Source organism: Aulonocara stuartgranti (assembly GCF_965226115.1).
Source record: "Aulonocara stuartgranti genome assembly, chromosome: 12".
In the NCBI taxonomy this organism is placed as follows: Eukaryota; Metazoa; Chordata; class Actinopteri; order Cichliformes; family Cichlidae; genus Aulonocara; species Aulonocara stuartgranti.
The window spans coordinates 39,003,326-39,022,529 of record NC_138948.1 but is presented as its reverse complement, the minus strand read 5'-3'; the positions used below and the strand labels follow the sequence as shown (position 1 = coordinate 39,022,529).

The following is a 19,204-nucleotide window of genomic DNA, read 5'->3' as shown; positions in this document are numbered from 1 at the left end:
CTGTTTACGTTACTCTGATGCGATGTACTGTCTGCACCACACAAGCTCAGTCTGGGAACCTGGACACTCCGTCTAATCGAGAACGTCATCTGAAACGTAAGCAGGTTCCTTCACCAGTAACAACCACGGCACACCAAAAACAAAAGGCCTTAAGAACTGCACAAACTGATTGCATCATGTTCATCGATGTGTATCTTTAATGCCATTATTTCTTCTTGGAAGCAGTTTTCAGTTTAAATGAGTATGAACCGTACCACTATCAGTGGAAAGAGTGTGGGTCTGTGATCTCAGTGAACCCACTCAAGATGTGCCCAGGAGTTCTGAGGTTATTTTAACTTGGTCGACTAATCCCATTGTGAAGTCAGAGGGTTAATCAGTAAAGTGTAACCTACAGTATGTAAATCAGAAGCTCTGTGTTTACATCTTTGCCCACTGTGGTTCTCAGTGGAGCCGATGTAGCCGTTGTCTCTACGTTTTAGCTGAACTCCTCAGATTGATCCGTCTGTTGGATAGCTGGGTACACGTCAGGCTGTCAGAAGAATCGAACCTCACATTCTCCTATTGATGTGTTTGAATTAGGCATAAGTTTATGGTTCACTGTCAAAATGTACAAAGCCTTTTCCCCATGAACGTGATGAAGGATGTTGCTTAATTAGGATGGCCTTCTTCTTTTCCATATCTAACAAGAGAAGAGACATCAGGAGGCTTGTGCATAAGGCATGACATGTTGCAGCAAAGTGATGTGTGCTCTCTAAATAAAGGGACCTCCAGTCTGTGTACTGTCCTGAAAACAGATCCAAGAACAGCCAGATCATAACGTGTGACTTCGATGTTTAAACCAAACTCTGTGCTTGTGTGAGCTGTGTAGCACTAATCTGTCAGGCCAGCTTCAATTCCAATGAAAATGACTGAACAGAAGTCACAGACACACCCACTCATGGTTTTTGTTGTTATTTGTTTGCAACACAGTGAATTCAGTCAGAATAAATGCAACTTTTATACAAAGTCCACCAAATGATGGATGACACAGCTGGGCACAGATGTGTGGTGCAGCCTGCTGTAGCGTACTGATAAACACAGCTTCACCAAACACTAGTGAAGTCTTACAGGGACGTTTAGGTTTGAACGTAAACACCAGGTAGAGTGAGCTGTGTCACCCTGTCGGTGGGTCGACACACTGATACACTACCCTGCATTCAGCACTCTGTCACCACAAACCTGAATAGTAAATGGAACAGTTCTTTCAAAGCGCTTCACACTCATTCATACAAGCACTATTTGCTCTTTCTGTGTGTGTTAAACGTCACACACTTTGTACACTCACGGACGCTCTGGAGAGCAACGTTTTAGCTCAAAGTGTGATGTGGGCTGAATGTTACTTTAGTTTGTTTAGTGATGATTCACTTCTCACCTCGTACATCGACTCTAAACTGTTCAAGGTTACAGGTGTGATTGAACAGGTATACAATCACAGCTCACTGACCAATCAGCCTGGAGAATAGCACCACCAGTCCTGGAGGAGCCATGCTGTGGCTGCCTGTGCTCAGAAGAGGAAATCAACATTACCTTCATTTAGCTTCATGTGGCTTATAATTTGAAAAAAAGGAAATTGGAGTTCTGGACAGTCACAAACATGCCTCCTAATCAGTGTACAAACATCTAAATACATATAATGAAAGAACAACACAAAAATCAGCATCATCCCAGCACTTTGCATGTTTGTTAGTCGACACTGAGTGAAACAACGTAGTCACTGCAGGTCCAACAACACAACTGAGTGACCCTGGGGATGTTAGCCATCCTCCTTATTAAGACCTCTGGTTAGTGTTACCAAAGTGCATTTATACAACGTAGCTGATATTTAATGGGGGGGGAGTTAATGGAGAATCAACTTAAACTGGCTTCTTGTCAAAAATCACGACTCATGAAAGCACAGCGAGAGGAAACGCTTCGTGTGGCTTCAGCTGGTGATGAGCAGCGGTCAGTCTGGGACGGCTGCGTCTTTTACCTGTGACAAAGTGAACAGAAACACACGTCATAGCTCCTTACATCCACTCGTATGCACTGTTTGTGACTTTTTTTGAAATGGGACATAACTGTGTTTGACCTTTTGTGTTACTACTGTTACTTCTTTTGCAGATATTAGCTGCTTCCAACATTACAGGTTATATTAAATACAGTTTATGTTCAAAACGTCGAATCATGAAACAGGGACAAAACGTAGAAAAGGAATCGTAAGTGTTCTTTGTGCAGACACAAACCTTAAACTTACTCAATTCCTTTGACCTTCAGCTCATCTCGAACTCGGCTGAGATACTCGGGGTCGGGGTATCCGTAGCTGTAACACAGTCACAGGAAAATAAGTGCTGCCTTATATTCTTACTGTTGCACGTCATTAACTGCTGTCTACTCTTGTCCTTGATTGTGGTACGCTCGCCTCTATCCTCTCACCACCCAGCAGCAGATGGCTGCCTGGTTCTGCTGGTGTCTGAAACGTCCAGCATGTTGTTCATAAGGCTGTCTGGCTGTAAGGTGGGCTAATATGTAAGGTGTCTAACTTAAATGACATAGCACCTGGTAAACTAGCACTAACAAACCAAACTGAACTACAGCCAGTTTCACCTGTGATGAAAACTAATAATGAGCCTGAGACATTAACACAGACTGATGTAAAATAAAGGAATCGATACACGCTAGTTCTCTTTGCAAGGGAAGAACTGTTCGGAGGCAAAAACCTGCTGACATGCACTCATCAGTACATTTGTAAGGGGACGTCCACACCGCAGGTGCCGTCCAGAGACCGCAGCATGGACATGAAAGTAAGCGACTTCAAGCAACAGTGAACAAAAGAACCACCGATGTGGTAAATAAAGTGTGATCTCTGCAACCGGTGCTTGAAATGTTCACTAGCGATGCTTCCTGTGTGGACGCCCCTTAACCCTTGTATGGTGTTCGGGTCTGTGAGACCCGTGTTCAGTTTTTTTCAAAAGAAAAATTTAACAATTAATTATTTTTTCACGTGTAAATGTGTTGTGTCTTTCCACTCACTCCACTTGATTATAACTGATTTATTTATAACATTTTATATAAAAGAAAAACGAGAAGCACATTAATTCATAAATGTGATCTAACAAAGGTAAAGGGAAAAAATTAACCATGTTTGCTGTTCATATGTCTTGTAATTGGGATGAAGTAAACATCTGTTGAGTAATTTAACATAAAATTGTTTGATAGTGTTAATTGGAAAGCCAAAACTCTAGCGGGTCCACCAGACCCATGAACACTGGCTGAGTAACAAAAATACGAACACCACACAAGGGTTAAATATAGAAGAGACTGAGGGTACAATCAATCCAAAATGATCGATCAATGAGCTGCAGTGTTGCCATTGTCCTTACTGAGTCGGTCCTCCATGTGTTGAGGTTTTGTGGTGGATATCGTTCCATGTGACTGTATTGTTTCTGCCACTGGTAGTGGAGCGTCCGATGGTGAAAATGAGTCTCTGATCGAAGGCTCGCCTCAGCAGGCCCAGCACCATCCTGCCCTCCGGGGAGTCTGGAAGGTAGGCGGTCCGGGATGCTCCTTCATATGGTTGACCTGGGCTGGGATGCTCCTCCTGCAGACAGACAGAAAAGGTTTCTCTGCTTTATCTAACTTGCCTAGACTCAATGTGGATTTGGCTCTCAGGTAGCTGTAGTTTGCAGTTGCTTTCTTTATTACTCTTTATAAAAGTAAAGCTTATATGTGCTGAGAAATTCTTAAAATTATGCACACAAGACAGAAGTTGTGAGTCTCACACGAATGAACCCACCCGTGTGCTTCATGTACACTCAGCTAGGACACAGGAGTACGACCTCCAAAACACCTCTTTGAGTTTTTGTTTGATGTGACAAATATTTAATATTGCGCGCCCTTCCTAACACAGCCCTCCCAGGTCTCCAGGCTGGTGACATCAGGAGCACACTGGGTCCTGCTCTGATCAAAGAGTTCACGTTGACACGAGTCCGTGTTGGATTTTGATCTTTCACCGTGTAATTACTGAATTTAGTACAGACCACTGTTTTACTGAAAAATGTAATGTGATTCCAGTAACATGAACTTTGTGACACATTACACCCAACACTGACCGTATAACAGTGGCAATAAATCAAGCTTTGCCGCACAGACGAGGTGATAACACCTCGATAAGACCAGTATCTGAGGTGTCAACAACACAACTTCAAAAGCTGCAGAGTTTGTCACCCCTGCAGGATCAGACGGGGCCGACGCTGTGACCAATGCTGCCTGATGCTCATGGCAGCAGACATGCCTGCTGTAGGGTTTTCTTTACAGTACAATATAAAGCACCTCCAGGTGATTCTTGTAGCGATTTGGTTCTATATAAATAAAATTAAATACAACAAGTTACATTTTGTCAGTGAACTAGCCAAAGCCATAATTCACTGACACGTGAACTAGGGCAATGGAAAGCTACATGACTGACTGCTCACTACAACACAACAACACAACCAAGAGGGTCATGCAATTGGACAAACACGCCCACTGCAAGAGTCACACAGGATCAAATCTGGTGCAGGTACTGATAAGAGTAGTAGAAGGGTCACCAGGACCAGGTGGTGACAGGAGCTAGACTCAGGCTAGCTATCTATCAGGTATCTTGTTTTAGATTCAGATTGCTCCGTGAGACGATTTCAAGGTCACCTGACATTAGTACAGCAAAATAAAAACAGACGATTAAATAAAGTAAACAGAGTCACAACTCTAAAACTAATCAAGGTACCAAGAGACTAGGACCAAGTTATAATGGCGGGTATGCAGTTCTGAACAGATGAATGTTGACATGTGATTTAAAGGAGAAGTGGTGTGGTGCTCTGGTGGAAGTGCAGCCCAGAGTTTTGTGGTAGTGAGGTGAGCAGATGGAACATGATGATGATGATGTGAAACCTAGATGCTGCAGACTGGGGTCATGAAAGGGTAACAAAAACACACACACACTAAAAGTTAAGTTTTAGCCTATGCCTTAGTCTTATTTCTGTGTTTAATAATTATGAGTCTGACCGGGTCAAACATGTCTGCCTGAAACCAGGAAGCAGATCACAGAGAAAATGACCTTGTATCTGCACTCTTACCTTTTGAATGCCACGTGGAATATAATAGTGGATGACTATTGTTCCATACTTCTCATAACCAGGCAAAGGTGAAGTGTTTTTGGTGACCTCCATAGTGCCTCCATCAGGCTGTGTCCCCTTTAGAGTGCCATATAACTCCCCACAGGTGGGACAGACTGGCTTGTATACAAAAGCTTTCTCCAGACAGTCGCTGCAGAAAGAGTGCTTGCACCGCAGTGTCTTTTTCTTATTTCTGACTATTGTTTCCATACAGATGGGGCAGGATTCATCATCAGGATCTTTGTGTGCCGATGAAGACGCTGAGATTCTGTTGCTCAGACTGTCTGTTGGAGTTTTGCTGACCAGACGCTTGGTTGAACGATTTTTCCAAAGAAACTCCTTAAATTCAGCTATGTGTGGAAAAGGTCCCATGACTGTTAGTTTATTGTTGCTTGGTTCAAAGATGAGAGTTGGGAATTTTCTCTGCAGCTTGTTCTGCTCGTGTAGATCCCCAGGGACAGATATGATGTGCAGGTCAGACGCAACTCTCTGGTAAAATGTGATGAACCTCTGCCTGACAAAGGCAGCTTGGCGGAACGAGTCGCTCTGTGGTCTGAAAGTAATCTGTGCAGTGATGTCAGACTGTGGTACAGGGACCAGTGAACAGTTTCCAAGAATTTTTCCAAGTTTTTCGTCACATTTTTTATTAATGTAGTCCATAACAACCCGAGACACTTCCACAGATTTGACACGAGTGGAAGCGTGATGACTGTGCTGACCTGTCCGTCCATGTGTAGCAGTACTGTGATGATCGGTCGCTCTTTGGCATCTTCTTACAAGTTTGTGCAGCTGTTCAAAGGTTCCTTTCACTCTGTAACAGGAACCCTTCTTCTCATAGGAGTAACAATCCTTCCTGCTTTCAACAATGTTCTTTAATGTTCCCTTATCTTTAAAAGGAGTTTCATCAATGCTGAGAATGATGTCTGTGAAAAACTGCAACGAGACAGGACAGCTTTAGTTATTTGATCATCAATGCCATTAAAATGCACTACATTATAATAAAGCTCAGAATATTGAGTCAAGAACTGTGTCCATACCAGAGCTGCCACGTTAGACAAACAAATAGAAACACAATAGAATAGAATAGCCTGTTATTGTCACAAAATTCTTGGTGCTCCACACCAGCTGTGCACGACATATAGGACAACAGGAATAACCATAACCACCCTTAACCCACACATGCACTGATAACACAGTCCCACCCCCCATTCTCCTCTATGAATGTCCATCCATCCATCCATCTTCATCCGCTTTGTCCGGGGCCGGGTCGCGGGGGCAGCAGCCTAAGCAAAGAGGCCCAGACCTCCCTCTCCCCAGCCACCTCCTCCAGCTTATCCGGGGGAATACCAAGGCGTTCCCAGGCCAGCCGAGAGATATAATGATAGTATGAATGTGCAATATTAAATTCTATGTGCAACAACCTGAACTGTATATACAAACATTATTTATTTACATATTTACTTTTTTTTTTTTTACACCGGATTGTATATTTGTACATTTTATATATATTTTTAATACTGCTGCAGAACTGTGCACCCCGCCCCCATGTTTGCACTGAGTAGGAGATGCTCTGTATCTCATTGTACAACTGTATAGTGACAATAAAGGCATTCTATTCTATTCTATTCTATTCTAATCTACTCTACTTTATTCTATTCTACATAACAAACAAGAGGAATATTCCACTGCGTTAGGGTCAGGAAGATCTCTAAGTATTATCATTAATGATGATGATGATTATGATTCATGTTATGAAGAATAGTGCCATCAAAAAGAACATCATGTTCAGTATTGTACCATTGTGATGGCCAATGTGATGATTTTGTGGATAATTAAAGTCAGTCATATATCCACAAACACAACAAGCTGAAAGTCAGTGATGCTGCTCGGTTTGCAGTCCTGAATATCACGGCACAAGGATGTTATGTGTTTGTAGACTTTCTGCCCAGTTTGACCCATTTAGCAGAAGTCAGCCTGTTTAAGGCTCTGATATCTATTCTGTGTGACTTACAGCAGTTATGACATGGTCTGATTTTCTCACCCAATAAAGGAATATTTCATATATCAGTCTACTCTTCATTCTATCAGACACAGTTATCACAGCTCGTACATTTGCTTTTTACACATATAAGTAAGCATTGAGCCAAATTTAGTAATGACAACATACTGAAGGAACAACATTTGTCTCTTATATATAATACATCTGTATATACACTGTCAAAAATACTTGAGTGTCTTTGAGTGAAGATTTAAGGTGATAGGACATATAAATAGCTGCAACTCGAATCTTTACTGAAGCTCAGTGTTTGACACAGAGTTCACTCACATGTGCTGCACCAGTGTACCTACACATGTGATGTGCAGGTACAATAGAAATGATTTGATTTGAGAGTTCAAACTCACTGCTGTAATAACTAATAATGATTAGTATAATAACTATAATATTGGCCATATCACATTTACACTGACTTTAGTCTCATGAACAACATTAACTAATTGTTATTTACTAGCTAATCTTTGTTCAGTACAGATATGAAGCCCAACAATCATGTTTTACAGTCCTGTGGTCTCAGCCTCAGATACTTATTAAATCACACAAAGCTCATGTAGAAACAAACAAACAAACGAACAAAACATTTTCTCCTTCTTTTCTGTCAACCACAGGTTTCCAGCTATCATGGTTGCTAGGCAACCTGGGCAGCGCGACGGAGGCTAGACCGTCCCACTTCACAAGCCTCACACTTCCGGCCTTAGCGGTCTTTGAGTACGCGGCCCTTGAGGACCGTTGAGGCTGCATACTTTAAGGCTGCAGACCCTGAATGGGGATTCAGCCGAAGTCTCCTTAAATTCAGGGAAATGTAGGACGCATTTGACGGCCGCATTTCGAGCAACCTTCGTCGCGTCGCTGTGACGTAATCGGCCTTAAAATGCGGCCTTTAAGGCTGCAGACCCTGAACTGGGATACAGCCAAAGTACCGTAGCACGAGTGGAAGAGCTCAGAGCAGAAATGTGCTCGTATTAATCAGAGATTCACAGCTTGATAGGTAGGGTGTTTTGTCAGAACACCGGAAGTCGTATTAAACAGCGGTGTGAGCGCCGTATCGCAGTTAACTCTGTTAACGCTGTTTTGTATAAGCTGCTTTTGCGATGAACTAAAGAAGAGAAAGCAGCGCACTCTAACCCTACGTGCTGCCAGAGCAACTGCGCAGATACGGTGCAGGCTACACTGCGCAAACCGGACCGCCGTAAAAACGTTGTTGTGCTTCCTTAGCTGTACATGAGAACAGAAGCACCTACCTCTGCTCTGCTGATCGCGGACATTGCAGCTGTCTGTGGACTCGGCGCAGACCCGACCCTCGCCTGCTTTCACTTTCAGCCTTTGTTCATCACGTGATCAAACTGGAAACAACTTTTTTTAACCTTGAATTTTTTTTTCAAAACTTTATTTGAAACTGTAACGTGAACAGTCAGTCATTCCAGTTCAGTTTGTACAGTCGAGATACAGGACAAATCAGCGCAACAATAAGCAGTACACTGAAAATAAGAAGGGTAAATAAATAAATACAGGGAAAAAAGAGGGACGTGACAGACTTCATAATAGCTTTGTACTTGAAAATTGTATCTGTGACAGCTCATTTGTTGAAAATTTCGGAATGAATTTCAATCAATTTATTTGAAGTTGATTTAAGAGAGTTTAAGTAATATTCCATTTCAATCAAAAACAAATGGGTTGAGTTTTGAAATTAAACAAATGAGTTACACTTTCAGGTTTAGTTTTACGAAAGGTAAATTTTCTATCAGTGTCACAGAATCTTGAAATGTTGTTTGTTTATTTGTTTATTTATAAGGAACCCCATTAGCTTCTACAACAGTGGTTGCTAGTCTTCCTGGGGCCCAAGCCATCAAATATCTCCAAATAAAATGTTACAACAATTAGATCTACAGTAAAGTTTTACAATACTGAAATGTAAACATGTGAATATTAAAAATTATATAAAAGCAGAAAACCAAAACAAAACACTCAAACAAAATACACAATTTCCATTACAAGTGATATTACCCTCTACAATTTTTACAAATACATTAAAAACTGCCTAAATAGGCTTTTAGGTGATTTTTAAAATTATGAATTGAAGCCAATTCTCTTATTGCCTCAGGCAACTTATTCCACTGAAACGATGCTCTGAATATAACAGAGTTTTTCAAAAAGTTACTTTTAACACGAGGAATTACTAAATTGTGGTTGGTTGAGAATCGTGTGGCATGATTATGAATTTCATCTGGATACTGCAACTGAGCACAAAAAAAATGTTGTGTATATGTTATGTTTTAAAATGTTATGTAGTATTTTCCTGTTGTAAATGTAATTCTCTTATTTTGTTTGTGATACAAAATCTAAAAGGAATAAGCCTTGCCTTATCCCAGTTGATATTTTCAAAAATAGCATTCCAAAAAAACTTCCTTCTTGGAGTTATTTTCTTCGCATTATACAAACATTCTCTAATATGTTTATTGGTGCATTTCTTGCTTAAGAGATCAATACCATTTATATAAAGAGTGTTAACGGATGCATGTGGTGTGTTCTGTTTTTTGTAGCCTTTCATTAAATCAATCAGTCCACTAGGAACGGACTTTATTACTGAACTAAAATCTTTAAATTTGATAGGGAATGTTTTTTTCAGTAATAAAGTCATTATAACTAAGTAGTTGGCCTTCAACGTCAAATAAGTCTTTTAAATAGATTATCTTTTTATCAATCCAATTCTGCAAATAAAGTGATTTGTTCCTTTTAGTGATACATTCATTATTCCAGATAATAGATCTATGTGGAGAAAAGTTATGTGAACAACATCGTTTCCAAGCTGTTTTTAACTGGTAACTTTGATATACTGTAATTACAAGACAATAAGAACTGTAGACCTCCAACATTCCTAAAAATGTTATGTGGCATGAAATGCCATAATGATCCAGGAGATTTTAAGCATTCTTTTAGCCATTTCACCTTAAATGTATAGTTCAGGTCCATGAAGTCCAGAAGGCCAAAACCACCTTTATTTTTAGTTCCACAAAGCAATGATTTTTCAGATGATGGTGCTTATTCTTCCATACAAAGTTAACAAAATATTTTTACACATGGAATCATACACATTAACGGAAAGGGCTGGATACACAAATCTGGAAACACCTCCAGTCAAAAGGATTCTACCAAAAATTGATAGGTCTCTTTGGAGCCATAAGTTCAACATAGTTTTAGTTTTTTCCATCCTGGGAGAGAAATTGAGTTGTTGACGCTCCGTGTCATTCTTACAGACATGAATACCAAGGTATCTAACACAGTTTTTGACAGGAATATCGTATAAAGATTTGACATTTGATTGGTACAAAAATAAAATTTCACATTTAGACTTATTTTTAATCCAGAGGCAGTTGAGAATTTGTCTATTAATGAAATAGCCTTTTCAATCTGATCTTTGTTTTTTAAGAATAAAACAGTGTCATCTGCTAGTTGAGTCAGTCTGATTTCTTTACCCATAACAGATAAACCTAATTACTGGGCTATTCAAAATGTGTAATGAAAGTAGTTCAGCCACAATCAAAAATAAAAAGGGTGAAATTGGGCAACCCTGGCGAACAGATCTCATGACTGGAAATCTTAGTAGTATTTGGATATAGTATAACACAACTGTCAATATTTTTATAAAACATTTTGATAGTTGACACAAAGTGTGGACCAAAACCAAAAGTTTTCAGTGCTTTAAATAAGAAATAATGTTCTACCGTATCGAAAGCTTTATAAAAATCAAGAAACACAATAAGGGAACCATTATTTATATTGTCAGGGTAGTGTAATAGGTCAAAAATAAGCCTTATGTTTGAACTGATATGGCGGTTAGTCATAAATCCGGTTTGCGTTTCAGCTATGATCTCATCAAGATTTTTTTTTTAAATCTTTTGGCATAGACCAATGAGATGATCTTAAAATCTATGTTCAAAAGTGTGATACGCCTCCAATTTTCTATAGAAGATCTTTATCAGGTTTAGGAATTAAAGTTATAATACCCTGTTTCATGCTTGTGGACATTTCTTTTCTATCACGGCATTCCTTAAATAATTCTAATAAAGGATCAACAATGATATCCGAGAAATGTAAATAAAATTCCACTGATAAACCATCTTTGCCTGGAGATTTGCCCTTTTTCATTGATCGAAGTGCCTCTGAAATTTCTGATTTTGTTATGGGACGTTCACAATTAGTTTTAAAGTTTTCTGAGATTGTTGGTGCAAAATTTTTAACTGACTCGATAAATCTATCGCAATCATTGATATTACAATTTGATTTGTATATATCATTGTAGAATGAACCAACATGTTTTGAGATATCTAAATGATTAGTGGTTATGTTATTATCAATCTTAAGGGCAGATATATTGTTTCTTCTTTGGTTTCGTTTCTCAAGAGCACAAAAGTAACAAGAATTTCTTTCACCTTGTTCTAGCCATTTTGCTTTGGACTTTATAAAAGCCCCTGTAGCCACACTGTTACAAAAAACATCTTAAAAAAAACGGTAATATTCCGGCAGCTATTTTACTACCGTAAAATAACAGAAAATAACTTCCTCATAAAAATACGGTTATTTCCAGTAATGACAATACAGTTTGTTGCGCTAATTTTACATGGGATCTTGCCTTTTCAAGTAATCTTAAACATTAAATTAGGAACATGTTAATGTGATTAGACAATGAAATTATCTATAAATAGGAAAAAAAACAAATCCTAAAAAAACAGTAATATTCCAGCAGCTGAGGCGCCAAAATACTACCGTAAAATAACAGAAAATAACTTTCTCATGAAAATACAGTTAGTTTCAGTAATGAAAATAGAGTTTGTTGCGCTAATTTTACATGGGATTAGACCTTTTCAAAGTGCGTTTAGACATCAAATTCGGAAACATTTTAACGTGATCAAACAATGAAATTACCTATAAACAAGGTCAATGAATGTGGCAATATGAATCATAATACGTAAATGTACAGAAATATACAGTTGGTTTAAATGATAATGGATTGCATGCCCTGGGACAGACTGACAGAGGCGAGGCTGCCATATGGCACCATTGGCCCCTCTGGCCATCACCAGTAGGTGGTGAAGAGTGTTGACCACGGACACAATACCAAGAGTGCCCGAGCTGGGGCTCGAACCGGCAACCTTCTAATCACAAGGCAAACTACCAACTCTTGAGCCACGATCGCCCTAAATAGCAATGATAATAATACTTATGTGATGTAACACACGCTTATAGGAATCATGTTATATACTTTTCCATAGCATTACATTTGAATTCAACAGTTCAATCTTTCAAATAACGGACAGATATTTGTGAAATCATGATACATTTGTGAATGTATTTTAACAACTGTTACGGATTCAAATATTGGGGATGGACACAAGAGGAAAAACCACAATAACAACACTGGTCCGGTCGGGTTGAGTCAAACGATGATTTTAATGATCACATGCGTGGGAGATGGACACCGTACGCAGACAGCCTCAGATCTCAAAATGGTGGAGCATTGATCAAACTCTTATAGCCTCTAGTGGCCCCCACCTAATCATAAAAGCCTAAACATTCACATGCTTTCTCTCACACGGCGCCTAAGCTACGACCTTGGCTCCCTGTTTATCTGCTCCTGCTGAGATGGGGCAGAAAACTCCAGCATGTTCTGTTCTCTTCTAATCAGACAAATAAGACAATAACTCTCTGCGAACAGTATTTCTTATAACTCAGCAGTATAATGCATCATAAAACAATATCATTCATTCACAATAAATCAGCAGTCTAATATAATGCAAATCAGTTTAACAAATGTAATAGTTATCACCTTCTTCTAATTCAGGAGAATAATGCAAACTAAAACTACATAATAATTCACAATCTTTAATTAGGGGTCTAACGTGGCATAAAATAATATTATAATCTCACACAATCTAAATATGCATATGTACAGACAGATACATATAATAATTATGAAAATTATGTTTTATTGCATTACAGTGATTTAACGTTAATTTACATTTGAAATGTGAAATCAGTCTATTTACGTAACTTTAATGATATTCTAGAAGAACAGAACAAAACTGTAAAATGCACAGTACAATACTTTTATATTAGGATGTTTTCCTACAGTGCTGCCATACCCGCGACCTTGTGGTTGTTAGTTCACATTCATTGGCCGATGCTTAGCGTCATGTTATTATGTGTCCCAACATCCAATGGCATGTCACATTGTTTTCATGGCCACACCCTCACCCCAGGTGCAGAGGCCTATTTCTTTTCAGGAATGTTGTGAATACTTTGAGATTTATATTAATTGCAATTCCTACCTCTACATTTATTTTTTAAAATATATAATTAGCACAGCGTGGCCGTGCAATGTTTTATATGTTTTTTATGTTTTTATTCCTATTAATTATATTTTCACTTGTTACCTCTGAATTATTGAATCAGACCTGGATGACATGAAATTTTCAGCAAAATTATAATTCAAATACTCCTTTAATTATTGATTATTCTCATTAATTTTTGATCATTTTATATATTTTTCCATAGTATTACATTTGAATTTAACAGATCATTCTCTCACATAACAGACAAATATTTGTGAAATTATGATACATTTCTGAATGTATTTTTACAATCTAAATATGCACATGTACAAAACAATATATTTAAAAAACAAGTAAATTGTGTTTTACTATATTTACAGTGATGTTATGTTATTTTACCTTTGACATGTAAAATCACATTCTACTTATGTAAATTTAATGATATTCTAGAAAGACAGTACAAAACTGTAAAATATACAGTAAGATACTTTGACATTACTATTTTTTGGAACAGTGCATGTTTTTCTTTTCTTTTCTTTTTTTTTCTTAAGAAGAAAAAGTAATTTTTTAGACTATTAGTTTAACTAGCTTCAAACATTGAACCTCTAGCTAACTTATAGCTAACTGTTTGGCTAACTGTTTAGCTAGTGCTAAATAAGATGTCCCAGTAAATATAAGTCGTAAACAGACTGTTACTTGGCATCAGCGCTGCTAATACCGCATAATTCAGGTTTTAGAGCAACATCTGCTTCCATTCTGACAACGTTTTCATGGAACTCTGATCTTTTCAGTAAAACAATGCCAACCATACTAAGCAAAACTGGCCTTGCTACAGAACTTTGTTTTTCCTTTCTTTCTTTTTTTTTTTTAAATAATGAGATCATATTTTTTGCACAGTTTGAAATGAAATGATAAATATTAGAATGACATCATTTATTAAAGTTATTAATTTAAACTCTTCCATACTGCTATGCTACTGTCTGCAGGGTATAGCTGTAGCCATTTTCTTTCATGCTCACAAATGGACCCACAAACACACAGCTCATATTTCTAATCACTGGACGTAATCTAAACTCGTACCTCACGCAATTAGGTCAGCACCATTACCTCCAGTGTGAGCTTCACATTTCCTTTTTTTTTTTTTTTTTTGGCCTGTCCCGTTTGGCTCTTTTGCATCAGAATTGTTGTCTAAAGGCAAAGAAAGATGCCCAACGGATTTACTTTACCAAATTGACCATCCCAGCCTTGCCGTAATGGTCCATTTGATTCACCTTTTATTGTTTATTTTATTTTCACTTGTTGAATACGGGACAGACTTGACTGGAGGAAAGAAGAGGAGAAAGAAAGAGGGAAAGAGAAACAGCTGAGAAGAGGGACGGGGGAGAAGGGCAAAAAACAAAAACCAACAGAATGAGCAGAGAAAAAAAATGCATATATCAATCACCTGGATCACCTGCTGAGAAAGAAAAAAGAAAACAAGCAGAAGAGAACAAGAGTAATAGAATAAACAACATCACAATGATATATGGGAATATGACAGTAAATACTAAATGTTAAACATTATTGTGCAGCACATAAGATCAACAGAACACAGTGTGCTTTGAGGTAGGAGCCAAAAAGGGTGTAGTTTGTGGGTGTGATCACCCGTGTGTACACCTGTGAGCATGGACGCGCTTGTTTTTAAAAGTTTCCTTCATGTAATGATCTGCTAGAGGGTGTGGGGGGGCCACAGCCCCGTCCTCCAGGGCATGAAGCAGGTATGGAGGAGATCAAAACTCCAGACATCCAGAGGGCCCCAGAACACAAGAGACCAAGGAAGACCAACAGAGGGGCAGCCGCGCCACTGTCCCAGAAAGAGCTGAGGAGAGTCCCAGATGAGGGCTCGCCCAGCAGCCGCGGAGCAGAAGCCAGGGGGAGTTGCAGTGACGCGCCCGTGAGCTCCGCCGGCAGCCAGCCGTGCCTGAGTGACCGAGCCCCAGGCAGAGAGGCCGGGGGCACCCCACCTCCGAAGTGGCCCGAGCGAGCCCCAGGCTCCAGGCCCCGATAAGCGGCCGCCAAGGAGTGAGCCGGTGTGTACCTGGACGCCATCCCCAGACACAAAGAACCACCAACGCACCGATGTCTGAGGGAGTCCGCCACTGGCAGGGGAAGTGGTGGTAGGGGGAGATAGGCCTCCAAACCTTGGAGGGCCTGAGATGTCCCCAGAGAGGTGGCGTCTGATACCCAACCTGACATATAGACTAGAGATGGCACGATACCACTTTTTTATGTCCGATACCGATACCATAAATTTGGATATCTGCCGATACCGATATGAATCCGATATAGTGTTTTTTAATCAACAAAACAGTTTTTTAAATATCTTGCTGCATTTTGTATAAGTTCATACTCAAGTTTAAAACAACAACTACACTAAAGCTATTCTGTTATACCTGTATGCAAAAAAATTTTTTATAGTTCAGCAATACTGATCAATCTAATAAACTTAAACCTACACCATCCTCCCTATTCTGGTATTTTAAAGAGTACTTAGCGTAAATATTAAGCAACCTAACTAATAGGGTTCCAACTCCCAGCAACAACAAAAATAAATAAATAAAAAATAGGGAACCACCCCTCACGCTCCACCTCATGATGCTTAATCGACGTAATCAACCTTAATTTGATGCAGTGTGAAAAAAAAATGCACAGAAATCAATTATTTTTCAAGAAATATTAAATAGATTCAACATCTTTCTTCAACAAAATTGCAGACTGCACAGATGGTACCTTCCCAAAGTACTACAGCTTACTAGGGTATATTAGACTTAATAGTCACTATATACAGTAATTGACTTCTATACATTTTACATCAAATTAAAACTTTGGGTGTCAGATAATTATTTATTAAAAGCTCGACATTTTAAATGAGAATAAGAAAGAAAAGTATGTCTTTGTGCCCCCTTTTCCCTGTTCATGCCCTATCGGCCCCCCTGGCTAAACTTTGCTAGATGCGCCCCTGCACAGTTACCAGCGTCAGCTACGTAGAAAAAGATCCTCGAGTAGAAAGTAATAATAAATACATTCTAACAACAGCTGATCAAGCTTAAACGTGCTGCTGTTGTTCAGCCGCTGGTTTCCTCTTTCTGGTGCAAAGTGGGCCAAAAACAAACAAGAGACGATCAGCTGATCATTAAGCAGTTTCATGATTGAAGTAGCAGCAAGAAGAGGCAGTCGCTCCATATATCGGTTGTTAAGCTTAACGCAGGAATGCTTTACAAACATTCAGAGATGGACTTACACACTTGCTTTACTTCTCTCGGGGATAACTTTGTCGGAGATGAAATGCCGGGTTGCTAGCGAAGCTCCAAATGCTATCCAGACCACCGACAGGTCCCACATGCCACAGCCGCTCTATCACGTGATGCATACTGCTCCGACGTGCTAACGTTCTGAGGTGAGTTACGGCGTGTTGCAAGTTTTGTGAGGTGCTTTCGTGATATTTAATGGATCGGATTACATTTTTTATTTTTCTCCGATATCCGATCCAGTAATTTAGGTCAGTATCGGACCGATACCGATACGTAATATCGGATCGGTCCATCTCTAATATAGACACAGACATACAGGCACACACAGATACAAACATCCATTCCCACCCTCATGCTCTCATATGCACTTACTCCACACTCAACCAACGTGGAGACAGACATAAAGAGACGCTGTACACACGATCACACTCCCCAAGCGTACTCTACAAACCGGGTCTAGGTACCCTTGCCCCTGGAGGGGGGAACTGCACCCAGACCCAGGTGGTGTTACCCTTTTCCCTGCAGTGGGGGGAGGCAGACCGCCCCGACTCCGCAGCAGCAGGGAGGCCCCACCCTCCAGACCGCAGTCGGACGGCCAACTCCTCCTCCTAGCCCCCCCCCCCCCCCCCCCCCCCCCGCTCCAGCAGGTCGCAGAGAACGGGGGTGAGAGTTCATGTGCATGTTAATATATGCATTATCTATTTCTTCCTTTAGTCTTTTCAATTTAATTTCTTAATAATCTGAAAGAGCATCTTTCTTCATGAATATGTTTAATTCATTCATAATACTGATTTCTTTAGAGTCATTTGTTTGTTTGTTTTATTTCTTTGCTGCGCCTTACTGCTGCTTCTCTTACCTTGATTTGAAAAATACCCATTTTAGTGTGTGATTCATATTGGTATCCCCAAATATTCTGCAGTTTTTTCCACTATATTACAAAATGTATCATCACTCAATAAATAATTATTTAGCTTCCAAAAACCACGTAGATTACTTTGACTTTGTTTATTGCCAACTACGTGAATTGTGATCAGTTTATGGAGCAAAATCATGAGAAGATTCTGAAACAGAATGCAAACATGAAGAAGATATTAACCACAAGTCAGTTCTGGATTGTAGAGATCTATTTGCATTGCTCCAGGTAAAATCTTCTGTATCAGAGAATCTCCATACGTCTATATCTGCAAGTTGTTCACAGAAAAACGCAGTGCTTTTAAATTGTGAGTGTTGAGATGTTCTTATTGGTACTCTATCTATAAGATCGTCTGGAGCATCATTATAATCTCCTCCAAGAATCATGTGGGCTCCCTTGTATTTTGATTTTAAGAATCAAGTTTCTCAGATAATTGTATGCACATAGATTTGGCCTGATTTGTGTTTTTATGACTGTATAAATTACAGATTATAAAGAAGGTGTTGTCCAATTTGAAAACCAGAATAATGCATCTGCATTCATCTGAAGACAATGACTCAATAATGTTACCTTTAAAGTTGTTAAGCAGAATGGCTACTGTTGGGTCTGTGCTTCCACAGGCCCCGCTGGTTTAGACACTTATTCCCCTTAATGACAAGGAAGCAAGACGAACAGCGATTTTACTTGCGCAAGGGAGGATCTCAGAGCAGCCCTTCTGCCCTCCGTCTTAGACCACTTCGAAGAACTGGCCTCCGCTTGCCGCCTTTTATTGAAAACAGTTAGAGTACACACAAGCACCACCCATTGTAAACCCCCCTATGGTTATAAAAGATAAGGTACCGTGTGTATGTGTGTGCACGTGTAAGCACGTGTGTGTTTGTGTGACCTCCTGCTCACCAAAAGGATCATAAAAGCAGGAAACTTACTAAGCAAGAAAACAGAACCCTCACATAGGATGTGCCTATAATAAACACTACAGCCTCCCCCACCAACAGGCTGGGGAGGGCAATAGAAACAAAGGAATGTCTTTGATCATGCTGTTTGAACTAAGACTTAAAAATTTAAGTAACACAATGATAACATTTAACAATTTAAACCTAACAGCTACGCCTGCCGAATGTTGAGAGGTATAGCACAAATAACAGTGATCACCCCACCCTGCTTTCCAAAATTTTACATCATTATCACACGAATGAGTTTCTTGTAGAAAATCAAATCAGAATTTTTCTGTCTACAGAAGATGAAAATGGACTTTCTTTTGGTACTGTCATGAATACCTTGAGCTTTAAGGGATAGCATTTTTAAGCCTGCCATAAGGGAAGAAGGGAACGAATAAAGTGAACTGGATGTCTATTAAATTAACTAGAAACTTATAAGGTGCTAAGGTATAAACACCTAAAGAAGATACTCTCAAAAGGGAACACTAAGTTTTGAGTACCTACGTAAAA

The 19,204-nt window shown here is 39.4% G+C and overlaps 1 protein-coding gene across 2 annotated transcripts; it reads right to left on the bottom strand.

Moving 5' to 3' along the window:
* Window positions 1–935: 935 nt before the first annotated feature.
* LOC309719305 (E3 ubiquitin-protein ligase DTX3L) lies at window positions 936–8,571 on the bottom strand. Of its 2 annotated transcripts, none has more exons than XM_082555338.1 (5): window positions 8,466–8,571; window positions 5,130–6,101; window positions 3,399–3,616; window positions 2,262–2,338; window positions 936–2,008 (listed from the first exon to the last, which is right to left on the bottom strand). In XM_082555338.1, the coding sequence occupies exons 1-4, from the start codon at window positions 8,487–8,489 to the stop codon at window positions 2,269–2,271; spliced, it is 1,284 nt and encodes a 427-aa protein (XP_082411464.1). In that variant the 5' UTR covers window positions 8,490–8,571; the 3' UTR covers window positions 936–2,008; window positions 2,262–2,268. The 2 variants fall into 2 exon arrangements, with proteins under 2 accessions (XP_082411464.1, XP_082411465.1); XM_082555339.1 differs by having other exon boundaries at window positions 2,273–2,338.
* Between the last annotated feature and the right edge of the window lie 10,633 nt (window positions 8,572–19,204).